The following is a 21,546-nucleotide window of genomic DNA, read 5'->3' as shown; positions in this document are numbered from 1 at the left end:
TCTATGTTGGGTTCTTAGAGAGTTCCTCATCCTTGTCATGTGAAGGACGCCCGAAGCAATTTTCACGTTTGATGGTAAGTATTTTATGGTCGATTGAGCGCCACTGGTGCGAACGAACGAGATTCCTTGGTATGGAAGGAACGATATGGGGTAGTATGGTATATGGTACTGTATAGGGTGTATAATACGTACGTATATACAACAGGAGAGAAGCAACTTTCGAGTTATGCTCCGGTCGTTGCTATATAGCCGTGTCAAGGTACACACTCGTGTGCAAACAAACACGTGCACGATACTCGCACCTACAAGGTTGCATACATGCCAACCTGATCTCGCCTCTTTGTCTATAGGCCCTCTCTATCTCGTCGTCTCGCTTTTGTAATAAAACGATTTACGCCTTGGTGAGATGCGCAAGGATGCTTTGAACGCCTCCAGCCACCTGGTCGCAAAACGATAACTCCATTTCTGATTTTAGATATTGCTAGATCATTTTCAACTTTGCTCATATACATTGATTTCATTTGGCACTAAAATTAGATATTAAATTCAAAACTGAGGAAATAATTTTAAATTACAGGAACAAATTCCATGAAAATTATGCTGATTGACACTTTGAGAAACTTGATGTATACAATTTTTTTTTTTTTTGTGAAAAGGAAAATATTCAAAAGGAACTGAAAAGGAGAATGATTCAGAATGAATGCACCATTGAAAAGGATATTCTTATAAAGATTATATAATCATTTAATGTATAATGATTGCCCACAAGGATTCGACTTGATTTAACTTCTCAATTTCTGAAGAATTTAACTTAATGACAAAAGTGTAAAATTACATACACATTAAATGCCTTGGGCTGTAAAATAATTTACATTCCAAAACAAATAAAAATAAAATACGTTTACTTTTAAAACTAAAATTATTGAAAATCAGCCAATTTATGTGGATATAAGATATTATTTTTAAAATTATGCTATTAAGGTTAAAATTTATTCGAAAGTTTCTTGTTTTTAGTTTATACACTAAAGAAAAAGGGTTTAATTTTGACAATAATACGTTTGGTTGGTATTTAAGCAACCATTTTTTGCGTCAACAAAATTTGACCAACCAAATTCTGGTTAAGACAACAAAATACCTTCTTAATTCTGGTTGTGTTCCTTCATATATTTTCCCCAATTATTCATTATCTAGTATGAAACACTTGCTTTAAGCCACTAAATTCAATACGATGCACTAATCACATTCGACGAATTTCTTCTTCATTCATATTTTTTTCTCATTTTGATACAGATCTCATAATGAGATGCAGCAAAAATGAGTTCAGTTTTTTTCTGTGTTCTGAAATAGTAAAAATTATTCCGGAAATAATAAATTTTACATTACACCTTTTAACAGTCTTCAAATTAATTATCGAACTTTTCCAATCGCAATTTGATTTACAATAAAAAAAATAGAACAATTAATTAATACAATTTAATTTACACTTTATCTGAGAATCATGAGAAAGAAACTAATGTTATAGTGAAGCTGTATATAGGGACGTGACATGTGTAGATTGCACTTGATTAAAGAAGAAATAGTTTCATTTTTTTTTTTCTTTTCAAAGGGAATCCTCGGCCTTTTACTAAGTAAACGCGCGTTAAATGAGTGCGGTGCAAATAAAATATTTGCCCTCTGGGACTTATTGATCTTTGCGGTCTTTATGGGGAAAATGCCTCTCTCATTTGTCGACTCAGCGAGAGAGGAATTCTATCAATAATTATTTGCTCTAATTGCAGCGTTTATTCATTGCTCTTTAATTGTGTCATTTGAGCGCTTGATTCATAGTTATTCCAATCGATTAATTGGTGAGTTATAAAGGCGCGTAAGTTATTGAGAACGTGAGTTTATATTATTTATTATAACACTTGCAGAAATTGTCTTTTATATAATAGACAAAAAAATTGGGTTTCTTTTAGAATTTTCATTTAATAAAATTTCATTATCTACAATTTTCATTGAGACGAATTTTATTTTTTCGAAATTATTATTTTGCAAAATATATAATTCGAATAAATAAAATTCGTCACAAAGAAAATTGTATCTAATAAAATTTTAACGATTTTTAGAATTCATGCGTAGCATTAAAAATTGTTTAGAAAAATTATTATTCCATTAGTTTCAAAATTGCAATATGAATTCAAAACCATTTTCCAAAAGACATTTCAATATATTTCTCGCAAGCAAGTTGGCAAGATTACAGATATTTCAAGTGATTTCAGAATCTTCCAATAAATTTCAAAAGCTTTTAAGAGAAATCAAACACTATATATATATATATATATACTTTCTTGGGAAATATGGATTTATTTTAAAAAGAGTGATTTTTTTTTAATGGAAAAATTAATTTTGTATTGAAAAAAATGAATTTTTTTTTTAAATACAAAAATTAAGTTTTCCTTTTTTCAGGGGAGAGAATTTTTTTATCTCATTTAATTTATACAATTAACTGTGAGTGTTTTATAGTACTATAGGGAAAGAGATATTTTTTTTTTTACCGCAAAGATAGAAAGATTACGATTTCGTATTGGAATCAAAGAACGAGGAGTGTCAATGCCAGATAAATGGCCTAACGAGACGTGGAATCGTCATCGCGGTGACATTAAAGTCTGAAACAAGTCTCTGTAAATGCTGTTCGCGTAACGCGATAATCCGTGAGACCAAAGTCGGCGCACCATATAACGAGACTTGCTTAAAGAACATTTCCCCCTCCCTTCCCCCCCTCCTCTCTTTCCTTGGCGACGCTCGTGAATCACGTGATCGATGCGCAATGACCCTTTGTTAAAAGTCTCTCTCTCTTTCTCTCTCTCTCTCTTTAAGAAAGGCCAGTTTGATGCCATAATGGCTATGGACTTCCCTGTGTAACGTGTCAGACCTGCAGACATTTCCCTGGCAATTTATGGTTACAAAGTTGTTGCGCACACATACATATACTTTTCGCAATAAGTGAGATAACACCGACGAATATAACTTAGCCAAAGTCATAGGGAGAAACACTCAACTCACTCACTCACTCGACGACATGCAATCATTTCTCTTTATATCCAATATGAACAAAAAATAAACTTCCTTAAGTAATAATTCAAAAATTATTTCTTATATACTTTATCTAGATTGTTAATTCTGTTTTGATCTTTTGTACAAACTTGTTTTTTTTTTTTACTAATCAATATCAATTTGAATTTTTTTATAGTCTCGAAAAAACTTGTCCCGTCAAATTATTTAAATAAAATAATAATAATAGTATTTTTTAGTAAAAAGATATGAATATTTATGACGAGCGTTGAAGAAAGGAATACACAATTCCAACGACCGTTATGAAACGCAATTGCGCTTGCGCTATTACAACTCTGTCATTGGTTGAAAAAGGCGCTCCTATTTAAAACGCATATTTATAAAAAAAATCTTTAGAACATAATTTTAAAAAATTGTAAATGTTTTTATGTTTAATTATGTTTTTTAATAAATATTAATTTTTATGCATTTTAACATTTATAATTTTTTTTTTGTTTTCTAAACATTTTTTTTATAATAAAACATTTTAAATAAGAGCGCATTTTTCTACCAATGAGAGAGTTAAAGTAGCGCAAGCGCAGTTGCGTTTGGTGGAAATTCTTGGCATCATTCAAGGTACCTAAGAAGCAAATTTTTAGGTTAAATTTGTAAAAGTTGTACCTTAATTAAAATTCTTTTTTAAATCATCTAAAATCAAAATCAGTTTTTATTGAATATTTCGAACGCAATAAAGGCGTAAGCAACAATAATTTAAATTAAAAATTGGTCCTCTGTGTACTTTCATTTCAAAAATTACAAAACATAATCTACAATTTTTTGGTTCTTAAGATACCTTTCTTTCTCGTTTTTTTTTTTTTTTTTTTTTTTTTTTTATTATTTTATTTATTTTAATGCAAAAAAAACTAAATTAAACGTAAAACAATTTTAACAACAAAAATTATGCGATGAGCGCGAATGAATTTTATTTTCTAAAATGCACCACCCTCTTTCTCTCTCTCGTCTTTATCGGTTCGCTTTTGCAATTAAACTCGTAAATCTGCAAACTAACGGCCGCGCGCGATCGTTCCCCCTTTAGCGCCGAACAATAAAGATAAACGTAAACATAACATACGAAACACTATAAAGCTGACATAAATTTAATTTAACGATGCGTGGGGCATAATGCCCCGTTGACTATATGGGTCTCATTTTTCTCATGGGCCTAACGACTGCAAATTTCCATCATTATAACATTTTAAGTAAAAATAATAAATTTTAAATTAATATAATAATAATATTAATAAAAAAAAAAATAATAATTAATAATAAATAATAATAATAATAATACCTATAATAAAAAAATGTTTTTTTGTTTATTATATGATTATTATTGTTATTATATTATTATATTTGAAAAAAAATGTATAATATCGCACGTAAAAATAATTTGATTTAATGTTCATAAGAAAACCCTAAGAAATTGTCACGATTCCCTGTTCTTGATTGCTGTGCGCGCAAAATTTCTATTCCCCAACCGCAACAAAGTGGCAAAGAACAGTTGACACTGAAAATGATTAATGGCCTTATGATGATGTTGGATTGTTTTCTTTCTATACTCGTAGAATTAATGACTTTGTGCGGGGAAATAATCATCTCTTGAATTGATATTAAACGAGAAAATAATTTTAACGTTTTAACATATATGTGCGCCTATTTTTTTTTTTTTTTTTTTTTTTATTCCTTTTTATCCTTACAATGTTTATCCGTTGAAATTTATTTTCAATTATATTTTATTATTAATCTGATTTGTGTCAAATGCGATAAGAATTTATTTATCTATATATTTGAAATAATTGATTGTATCTATTTTTTTTTCATTAATTCACCCTAAATGGATTAATTTATATTCTAATCGAAAAAAATACAAAAAAAAAGTATTATTTTGACAAGAAAATTTTTGTAACAATTTTAACAAATATTATTAACAAATATTTATTTATTTTAAATAATTATTATTTGAGTCAACTAAATCATATTTCTTGCAAATACAAAAATTAGTTCAAATAGAGAGATTATTTAATTCAATTTATTTGGTTATTCAAAAGTTATTTAGTTACTTTTCGCTGTTCGAGATGAAAATTTTTTTTCCTAATATAAAATAAATATTTTAGAAAATTGTTATCAGAAAATAGAAAATATTAAAAATTTATTTAAATTTCCTTGAATGAAATTTATTAGTTTATGCAAAAAAAAAGTCTGCAGGTATTAAGGGAGTCGTTTTACTAACTAATTTTAAAAGGCCCCTAAATTAGATGAAACCTTGTATAGCGCGAACCTTCTAAATTTGCTCGGGAGTTCATAAATTATTGTGCTACTGAAGTGTGATGGGTAGGAAGGTAATCTCCTTTATTCCTAGCCATTTACCACCACTGTAAATCACCCTGACATTTACGTTGATTGAAAAAGTTGTCTATTTGTCAAAAAAAAAAAAAGAAAAATAGAAAAGGTTTTTTTTTACCTTTTTTTCCGGTGTTTCTTCAATGAGGTCTATAATGAGAAATATTTTTTTTTCTAGGTGGCGACACGACCTTGGAGCCCAAATCAGGGCAAAGTTCAAGAGATGACAAAACTCTGTAATCACAAGAGGAAACTTCTAATGCCCGCAACAGCAGCGAGTCCTGTTGCATCGACAACCCCTATTGTTTCATCATCGACGGCGCCAGCTGGACCTGTGATTCCTAATGTTCACGCTACCGACGATGCTCCAACTTCAACAGATAAAACGAAATCAGGTAATTATTTGAACTATTTCAATTTATTACAGATTTTTTATTTAAATAAAATTTTGTTTCAAATAGCCAAAAAAAAAAAAAATGTGTTATCAAAAAAATTGTACATTTGTTTTAAAGAAAACATTTTCTTCCCAATGAAATAAATATTATTTGATTCAAGGAAATATTTATTTGATAAAATAGTAAAGTAATCGATTATTTGAATGGAATTAATTTTCCTTTTTCAGTGCAGATTTTTTAATGATAAATTCTTTTCATTGCAAATTTTTTAATTATCGTATAGATAAAATCATCATCTTTTTCCAACTCTTGTGGAGTAAATGAATTGTAACCATCATAACAGAGAAAACTTTTCTTAATTGTTTATCCGATAAGTCAAGAAAGATCGTGGCTTTAATTTCACAGTTTTCTGGAATCATAGTATATATATATATATAGTGCTCATACAGAAGTGGAGGATGAGAAGGACTCGAGTTTTCTCGCCACCTTGTGCTGGATGGTTAGAGGAAAAGTACGTTGAAAGAGAGTAAAGATAAGAAAAAGAGACCAGTGCGACGATGAAACTCTGCTAAAAGTGTTGAGGAAGATGGGAAGGGGAGGGGAGGCTTCTCGTCCACCCCTGTAATAACGTTACGAAGCGATGAAAGTTTAATACTGCTCTCACGGAAATTTAATATCCTTTTGCTCCTCTTATTTTTCTTCGTTACCCCGCAGTTAGAATTATGGATGATGAATAGGTAGTAGTCGGAAAGTGGAGAGAGAGAGAGAAAAAGGAAAGGTTGCTCGAATGAGTTTGAATTGCTCGCTCTCTATGACTTGAAATGAAACTGGGGAAGGGAAGAGCCACGAAGATGGGACAAGTCAATTAACCAAAACGTTAAACTTACTCGAAAAAAAAAATTACGCTTGAAAGCTCGTATATGGAAGAAAAGTCAACATTTCTAGTATTTGATTTGAGTTTTAAAAACTTGGCACATATCGAAAAATGTATACCACAAATATCTTATCAAATATTTCTTGGCTCCACTCAAAACTACATAAATCAGATTGAATAATCCTTAGAGAGAACAAAAGTTGAAAAATACAAGTAGACATCTCAATCTCTCTTTCCTTTCCTATCTCTTAGAAAAAATTCGCCAAGACACTCGACGATTGAATGGACACAAGAAAAGTTTTAGTGCGAATTGAGAAAACTGTTGCTCATATTTTGTCAAACTATCGACAAACTTTTTTTTCTCCCAGATATAAAATTGGCAAAGTGTACATGGATGGACTAAAAAATAAAATAAACTGTTTTCTAAAAACAACTTTTCGATCGTACCTCCATATAAGGAATTACTAAAAAGTTTTCCACAGAGAAAAAAAAATCATTATAATGGTCGAGAGACATTTATTCACCATCGGGTACGTGCGAGCCAACTTTTACTGGAGAAAGACCAAATGTTTCACTCGAGAATTTCGAAACGAGGGTTGGAGAAGAAAAAAGAAGAAGGGAAGCGTAATCATTAGGAAAAAAAAAAAAAAGTCGCCGGGAAGAAAAACGACGAGATTGCGGTATTAGCAACGGCTCTTGCGGTGGTGGCGTCACCGACGACGATGTCGGCGTCATCCCCCTTTTTTTCCGACCAATCTTCCACCTTCATCCACTCTTTTTCTTTTCTTTCTTCCTCCCTTTGGATCCGTTAAACTAGCGATAATAATATATATCCCCGAGTCTTTGAACCATTCTCCTTTTACCTCCCTTCATCTTCCACAATCTACAAAATCCTATGAAGATTCTCACTTTTCTCCAACCAATTGATTTTCTCAATCCACCTTCGCGATTCATCAATAACCTTTTTTTCCTTAATCATCATCGAAAACAAATTCTTTTCATCATTATAAAAAAAAAATTCTTTCCGTTAGAAGGATAATTGTCTGGAAAAGTTTTTTCCCATCGAATCAAAATCGAGGCATTGTATTTCTAAGATTACATTCTTGCAAGAGACCATTTCAAGTAGATGCACCGCAGTCGTGACTCTCGCGATCAATCACTTGAGAGAAGAACAAGAAGAAGAAGAGGGGAAAGAGAAAACTGGTGCGCAAGACCGTTTATAGAGAAAGAAAGACTATATGCACTCGCGTCGACAATGTCGTGACTCTCCTGCGCCATCGCTTCATGATTCCCATTTTTTCCCCCAAGATTTCTGTTTATCCCATTAAAATATTCTACGAAATAATAAAAATTATTTTTCTCTCTCTCTCTCAAAAAAAATCGAAACCCCATCAAAAAATTCGAGATTAATTAAAAATAATTTATAAATACAACCACTATGAAATGTTTTTCTGTTCTCTCATAAATTTTTCCCAATTATTCATTATCTAGTATGAAACACTTGCTTTAAGCCACTAAATCCAATACGACGCACTAATCACATTCGACGAATTTCTTCTTTATTCAATTTTTTTTCTCTTTTTGATACAGATCTCATAATGAGATGCAGCAAAAATGAGTTCAATTTTTTTCTGTGCGGCGACGCGACCCTTCAGCAATAAAAATACGTCAGCAGTTGGCTTTGGATTAATTCCAGAATGCGATACCCATTTCCGGTGGAAACCCTCACCATCTCAAATCGAGGATAAGAAACTCGAAGGAAGTTTGATTGCTGTCGGCATTCCCTGGAAAATAAGATTTAAGACCAATTTTTTCCGTGTGCTATTATCAAAGCCGGTTCAGATCTCTATTACAAAGCGATATAACTAATTTTCAATTATTTTTTTTTCATTTATTTGAATTCTTATCTTTAAAAAAATCATTATTCCTTATCATCGTTTGAAAATTTATGAAGCATTTTTGGAAGATCTGAGAGCTATTTATCTTCAAGGTGCTTTATTTTATCGAAGATGGGTTGTAAGAACAAACCTAGGATAATATCATCTTGGGGAAGGGAATTTCCTCTCTTTCTCTCTGTGCACTTCATCCCCCCATGAAAGCTCGAAGGAGACCAATCGGTCGTCGGCTCGTGTCTTCTTATCGCCCTGACGATCAATAAGTCCCGGGAGGAGGAAAGAATCCACTCACTATTCGCTACCTCACCGCGAATAGTGGAGGTGGTAGCGGTGATGCTGAAGGCGGTTTTTGAGAGGAGAAGATACGTTGATAAGGGTTAATTTCATACAAGGATATGAGCACCGTTGAACCTTATGAAGAAAGGCTGCAAGGAGAAAGAGGGATTACATGATCCTACTGCTGTCTGATTTTGATTCCTGCGCGCGCTTTCTGCGGCTGCGCTTTGTCATTCAACTCTCAGTCCACACTTCTCAAAGGAATGCTTTTCACAATTCACTAAAGAAACTTTTGCCTCTCTCTATTCGATTTACTCAAATTTACTTGTCAAAAAAAAAAAAGACGGAATTGAGTTATACAAAAAGAGAATAAAAAGTTTACGAAATACTTCATTAATCTTCCATATATGCTCTGACCACAAACCTCTAATTTTCGAATGATGATTGCATCCTTGATGATGAATGGTTTCTACTGGAATGGTAAATAAAACTGAATGAAGACGTTTTATAGCTTACAATTAGCAAATCTAAATGGTTGTTTTTATAACCGGAATACTTTGAAAAGGAAGAGGAAAAAAAGGATTTTCACTAGAGAAACATCATAGATTTACGTTTCTTACTTTAATGATCGGTAATGGATGTAGAAAGAGACTACAATGATGACAATTCCCTTAAAAGCCTCGAGTTTATGGCAACAGAAGCCAGGAAAGTATAAGGGCTTTTATACGGTACTAACGGAGGAATTCATTAGTGTCCTGAGTTATCTTGTCTCCTCGCGTTAGAGAATAATTATCTACTTCATACTCACATATAAAAGAAGAGGAGGAAAGATTCCTCCTCCCAGAACTATTAAAAAAAAACTTCCCTATCCCTTTTTTTTACACACCGATTTTGAATTGTTAGAAATAAATTATTTATTTTTTTCTCTTCTTTCAGATGGCTTTAGCAAGAAAAAGAAGAGGAAACTGGGAAATATGGGACCACTTTATCCAGGAGGTCCTGTACGTTTCCGTAACGTAAATTTGGACCAGTCAACACCAAGTTCTGGCGATGAATTCGCAGAGAAACCTGGCTCACAAATTGGTTCTACAGTTAACACCACTGGACCATCGTTTCTCGACGATCCCAGTGGCTATCTAGCTCAGCAAACAGCTCTTCTAAACAGCACAATATCACGACAAACGGGCGTCAGTAGCTCACAGGTCACGGTACACAATTCAAAATTACCACAAACAACATCAAATTCTCATGTACCGACAAATGTTTATCTTCCACAACCAAAGCCTTCCTCAATCACTAGTCCCACCAGTTCGCGATGCTGCGACATGTACGACAACAATAATTACTCATCCCGAGTATACAAAAATAATCCAACATCACCCGTTGTCGTTCACAGCAGTATGACCCCAAATTCAGGTAGCAATACCAGTGATTCCGATTCATCGCAACGTTGCGTATCGAGTGGCGATACGCAGGACCTTTACAAATATCAAAATCGTCAGTACATGTTACATTCCGATCAATGCGAAGATCCGATCTCTTCAACTTTTAGTGAGAGATTCTCCGATTCGAGGCCAATTCAAGGGGGAACCATTAGTACAAGCCACGGATCACCGATTGGTACAAACAGTCCTGAAACTCCTACTTCTCTAACCTCTTGTATTTCACAACCTGCAACACCGCAGAGTCTCATTTCCTCCCAACCATCAACTCCTCGCAGTTATTCCCAACCTCCCACGCCTCACTCTCTATCTGCTGGCCAATCTTTAACCCCGCAATTGACTCCCCAATCTGTACCGCCTCAATCTTTGACACCTCAATTGAATCAATTAGCACCTCAATTGAATCAGTTAACACCTCAATTGAATTCTCAGTTGAATTCTCAAATTCCACCTCAATCCGTATCCTCTACTCCACAATCTTTACCTCCTCAGTCATTACCTCAAGGACAACAGCCATCTCAGTCTTCGATTTGCACCTCCGAAAATCGTTCGGCAACGCCCTGTCAAATGACAAACGAAATGTACCAATCTTCCAATTACACTTCCGTCTCGGAAGTCTCAAAGAAACAATCGAGGCATTCTCTCGAAGGCTATCAACCACATCCTCACACTTTAAATCCAGGAACGAGATTGCCAATAAACTACAATGCCTCGTCGGTTATTACAACAATGGCAAGCGGACATACTGTTAGCAGTAATACCATCACTTCTGTCCTAGCTGGCAGAGCCAACACAGCTACCGTTTCCGTAAATACACCATCTGGAATTCCAAATCCCGCGATACCGAATATCCTCTCCGGCAAGACTTCGCAAGCCACTCAACAATCCGTCAATGTGCCATATACGTCAGCGGCTCTTTATCATCAGAACTCAATTCCAATTGTCCATAGTCAGCCACCAATGACCGTTTCCAAATCTCCTTTGGAAATGGTTCAGAGCGTCGTTAGCAGTATTCAGGTTCCTCAAGCGAGTCCGTCTTTGCAACAAAGTCAGAATCAAAATCATCATCATCAGCAGCAGAATCATCAGCAACAAAACCAACATCAGCATCAGCAGCAGCATCAGCAACAGAACCAACATCAGCAGAATCAACACCATCAGCAGAACGTTCAGGTTCATAATGTATTAACATCCGGAGGGATTTTAAAACACTCAGTAGGCTCAACCCTACCACCGGGTCATATTTTAGTATCGAGCGGAGGACAACTAATAATGGCTAGCAATGGTTCTGGAATTGGTGGCGTTATGGCGCCACCACCACCGAAAATAATATCCAATTCAAGTGCCATGCCTCCATTATCGGTGTCGCCAATGGTTACCAATGTCACCGGCGCTGTTAGTCAAGTGATACCAGCCGTTGCCCAACAAGTAATTGGCCAACCAACCGTTCTTGTCAATACAACAATTCAAACACCAGTTCTCATACAACCCGGCGTTATGACAATGGACGGTATCAATCAAAATGTACAAATTCCCCACTTAGCCGTTGCCACCGGTAATGTTCTTCAAAATGCCCAATCAATTATTGATGCAAATCAAGAAGTCACAAGGAATGTAAATCGACAAAATTCCCTCCTCTCACCCGAATCAGTAACTAAGAAAAAATCCTACAAAAAACGTAAAAGTAATTCCCAAACAGTTGCATCAATGTTACACATTGCATCATCTCAACAAAATACAGGTATGCTGATGCAATCGCAATCAAATTTTGCCCAACAAAATTTCCAAACACAAAGTCTTGGTGGACCAATGCTACAGGCGTTGACTATCGTACCTGGTAAAGGTGGAGCACCCGCTCAGCTAGTCATGAATGGACAAACTGGTGCAACTTCACAATTCAATACCCAACAAATAATCACCAATCCACAACCAACGCAACAAATTAATCTCCTTCAACCAGTTAATTTACTCAATGGTACAACAGGAATGGTACAAAATTTCCCGACAATTCAACAGTACATTGTTCCTGGTTTAGGAAGCATGGTCATGTCTGCCGATGGTACTGCAACACTTCTACAAGACCAAAACATGGGAATGCAATTACAAATACAAAATGTAAATGGACAAAATGTCCTCACACCAGTACAGAGTCACAGTGGAATATTTAGTCCAAGTCAAAGTATCCTTGCTGCTGGACCAGCGGGTATGGTGATAAGAGCAGGACAAGCAGGTGGTAAAATTATACAACAACATAGTCCCGGTGCACAATTTCTCTCGCCAAATAGTGGACAATTTCTCGTTAATGGAACAACTTCATTCAATAATCAATTGAGTCCAATTTTAGCGAATGTTAATCCAAATCAACAGGTAACATTCAACACTGCACAAGTGCGTCCACAAAATATTCCAAGTCAACAGAAATTTATACAAATGAACGGACAAACCCTGATGGTACCATGTGGTACAACGCAAAATATTGCCGTGTCATCGGCACCAAATCAACAGAATACAACATTCGTTCAACAGAATACAACAATTGTTCAACAACAAACAACAATGGTGTCCAATAATCAAATACCTAATTTTCAATCAACAGCAACGAATAATGGAGCGAGCATTGATCAAACAATGAATTTGGATCATAATCAATATATTTTGAGTGCGGGAATGATTCAAGGGAAATCACCATCGCCAAAGAGTACTGTTAATTCACCAACATCGGATCAAGGACTGGAGCAACAGCAACAATTTGTTCTTGCCAGTAGTAGTACGACAGTTTTGGAAAAAGCAGGACAAGGTCAACTTTGTCCACTGATGGCAAGGCACTCGGTTTCAACGCAAACGGCTGGCAATCAGGCGAATGTTGCACAATCAGCGATGATGAGACAGGGATCACCTCCCGATACAACGACACACAGTCCAGGGAATAGTCAAAGATCCAACAGTCCTGCTGTGGATACCACTACCCATGGTGCTGCTTCGCCTGCACCACCGATCAACACCAGAAATCAATCTTATTCTACGGTAAAGATTAATTATTCCTGTGCAATGAAGTTAGCAACGTTTTGTTTTTTTCAAAAAAAAAAAAAATATTTTTTGCACCAATTTTGTTTTTTCAAAAAAAATTATTTTTGTACCAATTTGTGCTGCAAATAATTTTATTTTTTAAAATAATAATTAGGACATTTTTACGTTCACGGACCTCTTCTATTTGAAAAATAAATATACAAAACTAGAACAAAAACAAATTATTAGATGTTTTTTTTTTTTAATTTTTGGCCTAATTAATAACAAAAAATTAAAAAAAAAACATCTGTTAAGATATATTGGCTTCAAACAAAAATTTAAAAAATAATACAATTTTCAAAATCGCTAATGTAAATTTTAATTTAAATTCAAAAACGATTTTTTAGTACAAAAATATTCAAAAATTATTATTATTTTCAAAAAAAAAAAATTTTTTTTGCTGAATTATGCTAATCGATCACAAACAGAAACAAACAGCATTTACGAAAAAATCAAAATTTGATTAAAATAACTCAATTTTAAAATTCAAAACCACTTTTTTCATCAGAGAAATATTTCAAAATTATTTTTCAAAATTAAATTTTTTGCTGAATTCTGCAAGCCAAGCACAAAAAAAATTAAAATATTTCCGAAAAATTAAAATTTTTCAATATAAAAGAATTTTAAAATTCAAAAAAACATTTTGTTATTCAGAAATATTCAAAAATTTATATTTTTCAAAAACAAATTTTGTTCTGTATTCAATAAGTCCAGAACAAAAAAAAAACAATCATAAAATTTACGAATAATGTAAGAATTTTTAGAATAATTCAAATTTTAATTTAAAAAAAGTCATTTTTTAACACTAGAAATATTCAAAAATTATTATTATTTTTCAAAAATAAATTTTGTTCTATATTCTGTAAGTTCAGAACAAAAAGAAACAATCATAAAATTTACCATCAATTAAAAATTTTCAAATTTTAATTTAAAAAACGCTTTTTTGACCCAAAAAAATTCAAAAATAAATTTTGTACTAAATTATCTTCTTATAATGAACTATAACAATTTATATAAAATGATTTTAATAAAATGTCCTCCAATTTAAAAAAAACACCTATTTCCAATTCAGGCAGTCTAATAATGCATAAAAATTAGTTTAAAAAGACAAAAATACAAAGAAATTAAATTAATATGGGACGAAAATTAATAAGAATAAATAAATTAACAATGAAACAATATAAATAAATATTAAAATAAAGACAAATTTAAAGAATATAACAAAAATACAAATTAGAACAAGAATAGAAACAAATTTTGAAAAACGAAAATATAAAAGGAAATTATCAAGATAAATAAAATAAGTACAAAAATTATACTAAGGACACAATTTTTTTTTTTGAATTTTAAAATTGAGTTATTTTGAATAATTTTCAATTTTTGGTAATTGTTATGATTGTTTCTTTTTTTTTTGATCGATTAGTACAATTCAGCACAAAATTTGTTTCTGAAAAATAATAATTTTCGAATATTTATGGGTTAAAAAAATGGTTTTTTGAGTTTAAATTTGAATCATTTTGAATAATTAATTATTAAAAATTTTGAAACTTTTAATAATTTTTTTTTTTTAGTATTTTATTTTTGTTTTGGCCCTGTGTTTATTTTCACATAGAAGTGAAATTTTTGTGATTAAAAAAAAATATATAATTTTTTTAATTCGAGTCCTAATTATTATTTTTTTAAAAAAATTTTTTACATCTAAATTAGCACAGAAAATGGTATAAAAATTATGTTTTTTAAAAAAACAAAATAGCGTTTGCTAACATTTTGCAAGAAAAAAAAAACATCTTGCACGTTAATTATTCTTGTGAATATAATTGACAATTTTTAAATATGAAAATATTTGATTTTTTTTTTTTTTTCTAAAACTAATATAAAAAACCAATAATTTTCAGCCAATGGTACATTGTGTATCGAGCAGTGAGCCAGATTCCGGTGACGGGACAATGATGACTGACGAGTGGCGTATTCAAGGGTCAAAGGAAATTCGACTAAATCAAAGTGGTGGCCATCATCAGAGAAAGACATACGTCGAATCAACAGTGACAACTGGGATCCAGGTTGGTAGCCATGTAGAACAGGGCATCCATCAACTAACTCTCACAGATATGCACCATCAGCAAGCCGATACGACACACCCTGAAAACACATACGTTGACTCACAAGAGCATATGGACACATCATCACCAAATCATTCCACTTATTCAGACACAATGGACCAATCACCACAGGAGGAACAACAAAATACGAGTAAAGAAATCGGTGATGATATCTCATTGGAAATTGGTGATGATGATAGTTCGTTGCCATTAGGGCAAAATCATTATCAACCTATCCTTTATAGTAATCATCAATATGTTCCCGATTTGTACCGACAGCAAACATTATTGTCAGACAATGAATATTTAACAACACCAACAATTGCACCAACATCACAGACAGAAAATTTTCTTGATATCGAAGAAATACCAAATGAACAAATTCAATTAAATTCAAATGAAACTAAAATCTTAGAAACACAAACCTATGACATTCCTTATTATTCCGATCAAGTTGAAATAACAACACCCGAACTCTATCCACATCTTTACAATTATCGTTCTGACACTAATGAAATTGCTGTCGTTGATTATCAAACCGATAATTACAATTCTTACGTTTACAATAACATTGCCTATATCGATCAACGAAATGACTACGAAGACAGCGAATCCTCCTCGGAGGATTAGAGTTTTCTTCGCCAAAAAAAATTCGCAAATTATTGCATTCATTTTTTTAAATTAATGAAATAAATTCGCAAATTATTCCATTAATTTTTTAAAATTAATATGCAATAATAATGAGCACGAATGAAAAAAAAATTACTTAACCAAAATTAGAGTCCAGTGACGCCTGCATAATAATCCCAGTTAAAAAAAAAAAAATAACGCTACGAAAAAAAATAAACCATGTTTTTCACGTGTTAATATATTAAGTTTGTAATTAATTTGTATTTATAATTATTCGCTATTCACGTTTTAAAACGCGTGAAAAATATTTACAATTATTCATAATTATTATCATTATTATTATTATTTAAAAGAAAAGAAAAAAACGTATATACATTGCAATAAATGTAATTCGTGACGACTTAGTGTATTAGATGCTGAATTCGAAATTTAATTATGAAAAAAAAAAAAAATTAATAAATTCTTTGCTGAAGATTATCCTTCTGATAATAATTCTTAATATTCGATTCTAAATCCTTGCCATGAGCATGAGTAATCAGAGTTTGAGAATATTGTTCAGTCTTTTTTTGAAATTTCGAGTTGCATGCAATACGTGCTAAAAAAAAATATATTTTTCTGACCCGATTAAAGGTGATTGAAAGAGAAATCAAATTATTTAAATTATATTAGTGCAATAAGTGAAAATTAGTAAAAAAAATTAGTCCAAATTTGTGAAGTGTGCGAATAATTTTTTGAGTAGAAATTTTTTCATGAAATTCACGTTTTTTTTTTTTTTTATTCAAAACAGGGATTGAAAAAAAAGTTAATTATTAAAATTTAAAGATAAAGTTATTTTTTATAAATATTTTTTTTCTGAACTAGCAAAATTCAGTACAAAATTTATTTTTAAATAATAACAATTTTTGAATATTTATGAGTAAAAAAAGCCTATTTTTGAATTTTAAATGTAAATTATTTTCAAAAAAATTTTAATTTTTCGTAAATATTTTAATTGTTTCTTTTTTGTACTGGATTAGCACATTTCAGCACGAAATTTAATTTTGGAAAAATAATAAATTTTGAATATAGGACACATAAAAGACAATTTTTTTATTAAAAATTTTTAAATACAATTCCATTTTAAAATTAAAAAAAAAGATGAAAATTGAGAAAAGCCGCATAATTAAACAATTACCAAACATTTTTTTACTCAGAAATATTCAAAAGAAATTTATTTTTCAAAAATAAATTATGCTCTGAATTTTGCAAGTCTGGCACAAAAAAAAAAACAATTAAAATATTCACGAAAAATTAAAAATTTTTTGAAAATAATTCACATTTAAAATTCATAAATAGATTTTTTTACTCAAATATATTTAAAAAAAATAGAAATTAATCTAACTTCTCCCTTGATTTTTCAAATATTTTTTGTTGCGCTTATTATTCCTAAAAGTAACTAAAATCTCTTTCCAAAAAGAAAAAATAATATGCAACAAAAAAAAAATTTTGCATAAACGAGGGAGAAATTAATTTCTATTTATTTAAATAAATTATATATATTTTTAACAAAATTACATAATTTAAAAAAAATATTAATCAAAAGTGGTGTTAAAAAATAATAATGCCAAGCACCAAATTGATTTTAATATTTATAAAATATCAAAAATTTGTAAAATCACGCACAAAAATATTTATAACATTAATTTGTATAAATATTCAAATTTGTCAAAACTGTGCAATTTTTGTTTTTTTATTTACTGTTTTGAATAGAAAAACTAATAAATTTCGAATATTCTAAATATATTGGTACACTTTATAAATTTTGACTCAACTGTAAATTGGTTAAAAAAAAACTTAAAAAATAAAATTTTGTTTCTCTAATATTGTTTCTGTAATTTTGTTTGAAAAAGAAAAAGTTTAATACAATTTAAAATTGTAAAATTTGATTTCACTTTTTGTAGCCAAATCGAGGCGAAATATTGAATTAATAATGATATGAAAAGCAGGGTTCATTGAGACCATTGAAGTTGACGCTCAAACAACCTAAAAGCATGCAATTATATAGTAAAAAGCTTGTGCCTGAGTTGAGTTGTATTTGACAGATCTATACGAAGCAAGCCGAAGGTGCAGTGAGCACAATGAGGTGCGAGGGTAAGGATACCCTCGGCAGGGGAATCAAGCGAAAATTGGACTCCATCCACTCAATGCATTCTACTCTGCATGAAGACCAAGATGGTCAGTATCAGTATTTTAGATCGCAAATTTTCTCATTTTATTTTCATTTTTCATTTTTAAAACGCTTCAATCCACATGGAAAAGCAAAGTCAATATTTTTTGTAATTAATATTTTAAAAATAATTATTTTGCCTCCAGCATCCATGAGAAGCTTTTTAAAAAATAATTTATAATTTTTTCTTATTAATCCATTTGGCTGTATCTAACAAATATTTATTGCTTTATATTTTATGGTAAACTAGTGCGCACATAATTTTGCTTTATTTCAATTTTAATATGTGTAGATGCATGCTCTACTTTGGATTAAGATTATTTTTCTATCTCTTGCGAGTATAAAATTTTCTGCTTTTGCACCCACATACTAAAAAGCGAATTGGTATTCAGAGGGAATATTTTCAAATGGTTTGAAAGTATAATACACACGTTTTCATCGAAGCATCGGGATCCTGATTTTCAAAGAGAAAAATTTTAATGCCATATCGATTCTCTAAAAGCGTTTCTAATTTGGCTTTTTTTTCTATTTTTCTTTCCGCCAGACAACACCGCAATGAAATCAAAATTATTCTTCTTTAATTTCAATTTCCCTAAATTATTATTTTATTTGTATTTAACTTTTTTTTTCTTTTCTATTTAAAATTATTTTATTTTCCACGACGATTTGATAAAAATTATTAACGAAATTTTGGAAATTTAATTTTTTCAACCAATAAGAGGAGACAAAAAAAAATATATTAGTGAAGAAATTCGAAACAAAACGGAAAAGCAGTTTTGTCTGGATGCAAATATCAAAACAATTAATGGAAAGCACAATTAGAAAAAAATCAGAGGCTTGCAGAAAAAAAAAATTTTGCACATATTCGCACCATTATTAACAAGTTTTTTTTTCGAAGGCAGGTAAGTGAGCTGGAATTATGATGTTTATTGTGTATCGAAAAAAATGCAATTAAACGTTGACAACGCTTTGGCAAAAAGGTAATTTATATTAATAAAAAAAAAAAAAAAAAAAATAATTAAAAGTGATTAACGTAACATACGCAAAACTGTAAATAATTGTTCATTAATAATTTTGTTTTATCGCCTTGACTAATTGGCTGTCAGGTTTGTTAATACATCGACAAGTTTTCTCATAAATGGGTGACTCACGTGACAGCTTGAAAATGTCGTTACAAATTTTATTCACATATAATCGCCATAGGGATGGAAATCATAAATGTATATAAGAAAATTCAACAATTTGTACGATTAAGGTTTTTTTTGAATTTTTTAACTTTTTTTTAACCTTTTCATTAATTTTTGTTTAATTAAATTTATTTCATTATATTTATTTAATTTAATTAATGAAAATAGAATAAACTAGTTATTGGTTCAATAACCTTAATTATTGTTGCATGATGTCCCATTCCATTTTAAAATTACATTGTTTAAAAATCGCAAATTATAAAAAGTAGTCGTATTGATTTAAAAAAAAAAATTTCTTTATCATTTTAAAATATTCAATATTTATTATTTCATTTTGATCTAGTTGCATCAGAAATAAAATATTGAAACAAAAATTTTTTTTTTACCAAAAGCATCAAAATTTAATAAAATTTATAAATAACAAATTTAAAAAAAATAATAATATTTTTTTATATTTATTTTATTTTTATATTTTTCTGTATAAATAATTATTGTACTTTTTTTGATAAAATTGGAATAGTAAATTTTTCTCAAAAAAAATTATTTTTTTCTCAATTTAATACAGAAATGAGGAAATAAAAATTAAAAAATAAATTTAAATTTTTAAAAATTCAATGCTACTACTTTTTTAAATCATTTTTCACGGTTTTTTTTTTAAATTCACGCACACACGTTGCTTTGTTGCTATAGAAATATCACCAATCGCTAGAAGTTAAGTCCATCCTTGTATACATTAATTAATAATTGTGTTTGGGTCGTTATTTAATATGGGTTTTGTTTTATGTGAAGATAACCAATTTTTGTTTCTAATCGAAAGAAAAATTTTTCAGTATATAAAGAAATCAAAATTTTCAAAAAATGTTTACAATTTTTTTGTCTCTAAAATATTTTTTATTATGATTAATTTCTGATTTTTTAAATAATTATTTGTATTTAAATTTATTAATTATTAATTATTATTTTATTATTAATTAAATTTATTACAAAAATAAAATTTACAAATATAGAAATGTTTCAATAATAATTGGTAAAACAGAAAAAAATGTATAAATCGAAAATAAAAATTTTTTTTGAAAAAGGAAATTAGAATTAAAAAGTATTTGGTATTTTTTTGGTGAAAAAATACCAACAGATGGGAAGTTATCATTGGTCGGCAAATTCTCTTTCTATATTCAAATAAAAATCGATGAATTGTAATTGAAATTTAAAAAAAAAATTTGCTGAAAATGAGAAAAAAAAATTGTAAACAAATTTTGGGATTAAATTTTTAATGATAAAAAAAAAAAAAAAAAAAAAAATTGAGAAAATTTATTTTGGGCTCTCAGTAGTACCCTCCAAGGATGAGGGAGATGCCGCGAAGCCGTGGAAACTTGAAGTCGGTGAAGTGGTTTGGGGTGCAGCTCGGGGAAGTACAGCCTGGCCGGGAAAGGTTGAATCATTAGGAGCACCAGGAAGTCTAATCGTTTGGGTTCGTTGGTACGGGGGCGGGGGCAATGGCAACAATCTCAGTCAGGTCGATGTCAAGACACTGAAATCCCTCTCTGATGGCCTAGAAGCGCATCATCGCGCACGAAAAAAATTTCGAAAGTGAGTCCCACTGAACCCTCGAAAAAAAAGAAAAATTAAATTCAAATCCCAGAGCGAAAAAAGAGATTTAAAAAAATTTGTCCGCAGGCTAATGACAAAAAATTCATTTTTAAAAAAATATATTTAAAAAATTTAAAAAAATTTTTTAAATTTTTCCTCTATATTTATTTATTTTTAAATTTAAATTGAAAATTAATAAAATCTACTAAATGAGAGAATTTTTTTTTTATATTTGATATAATAAAAAATCCCCAAAAAAAGACCAATATTTTAGATTTAAAAAATATTGATTGAAAAGTGGAAGATTTGAAATTGGCAAGGTTTTAATATTAGCAAACCAACAGCCAATTACAGTTTAGTAATAACTTTTTTGAAATCGTTAATATTTTTTTTTTCTATATTTTATCTGGAATTTTCTTTTTAAGGTGACAATTTAGTCCTTCAAAAATGTAGAAAACA

At 30.5% G+C, this 21,546-nt stretch overlaps 1 protein-coding gene across 1 annotated transcript in view; it reads left to right on the top strand.

Moving 5' to 3' along the window:
• Positions 1-21,546, top strand: part of LOC127278551 (mucin-17-like) — a gene marked incomplete at its 5' end in the record, with an annotated part of 69,205 nt that overhangs the window by 42,389 nt on the left and 5,270 nt on the right. The window contains 5 exons of the mRNA XM_051300313.1: positions 5,609-5,825; positions 9,807-13,336; positions 15,274-15,438; positions 18,189-18,321; positions 20,829-21,087. Of these exons, the coding sequence (XP_051156270.1) occupies positions 5,609-5,825; positions 9,807-13,336; positions 15,274-15,438; positions 18,189-18,321; positions 20,829-21,087 (4,304 nt within the window). The remainder of the gene's footprint in view (positions 1-5,608; positions 5,826-9,806; positions 13,337-15,273; positions 15,439-18,188; positions 18,322-20,828; positions 21,088-21,546) is intronic.

Source organism: Leptopilina boulardi, unplaced genomic scaffold, assembly GCF_019393585.1.
Source record: "Leptopilina boulardi isolate dan_hultmark-lab unplaced genomic scaffold, ZJU_Lbou_2.1 LbouV2_207, whole genome shotgun sequence".
NCBI lineage: Eukaryota > Metazoa > Arthropoda > Insecta > Hymenoptera > Figitidae > Leptopilina > Leptopilina boulardi.
This window is presented reverse-complemented; position numbering and strand designations above follow the sequence as displayed.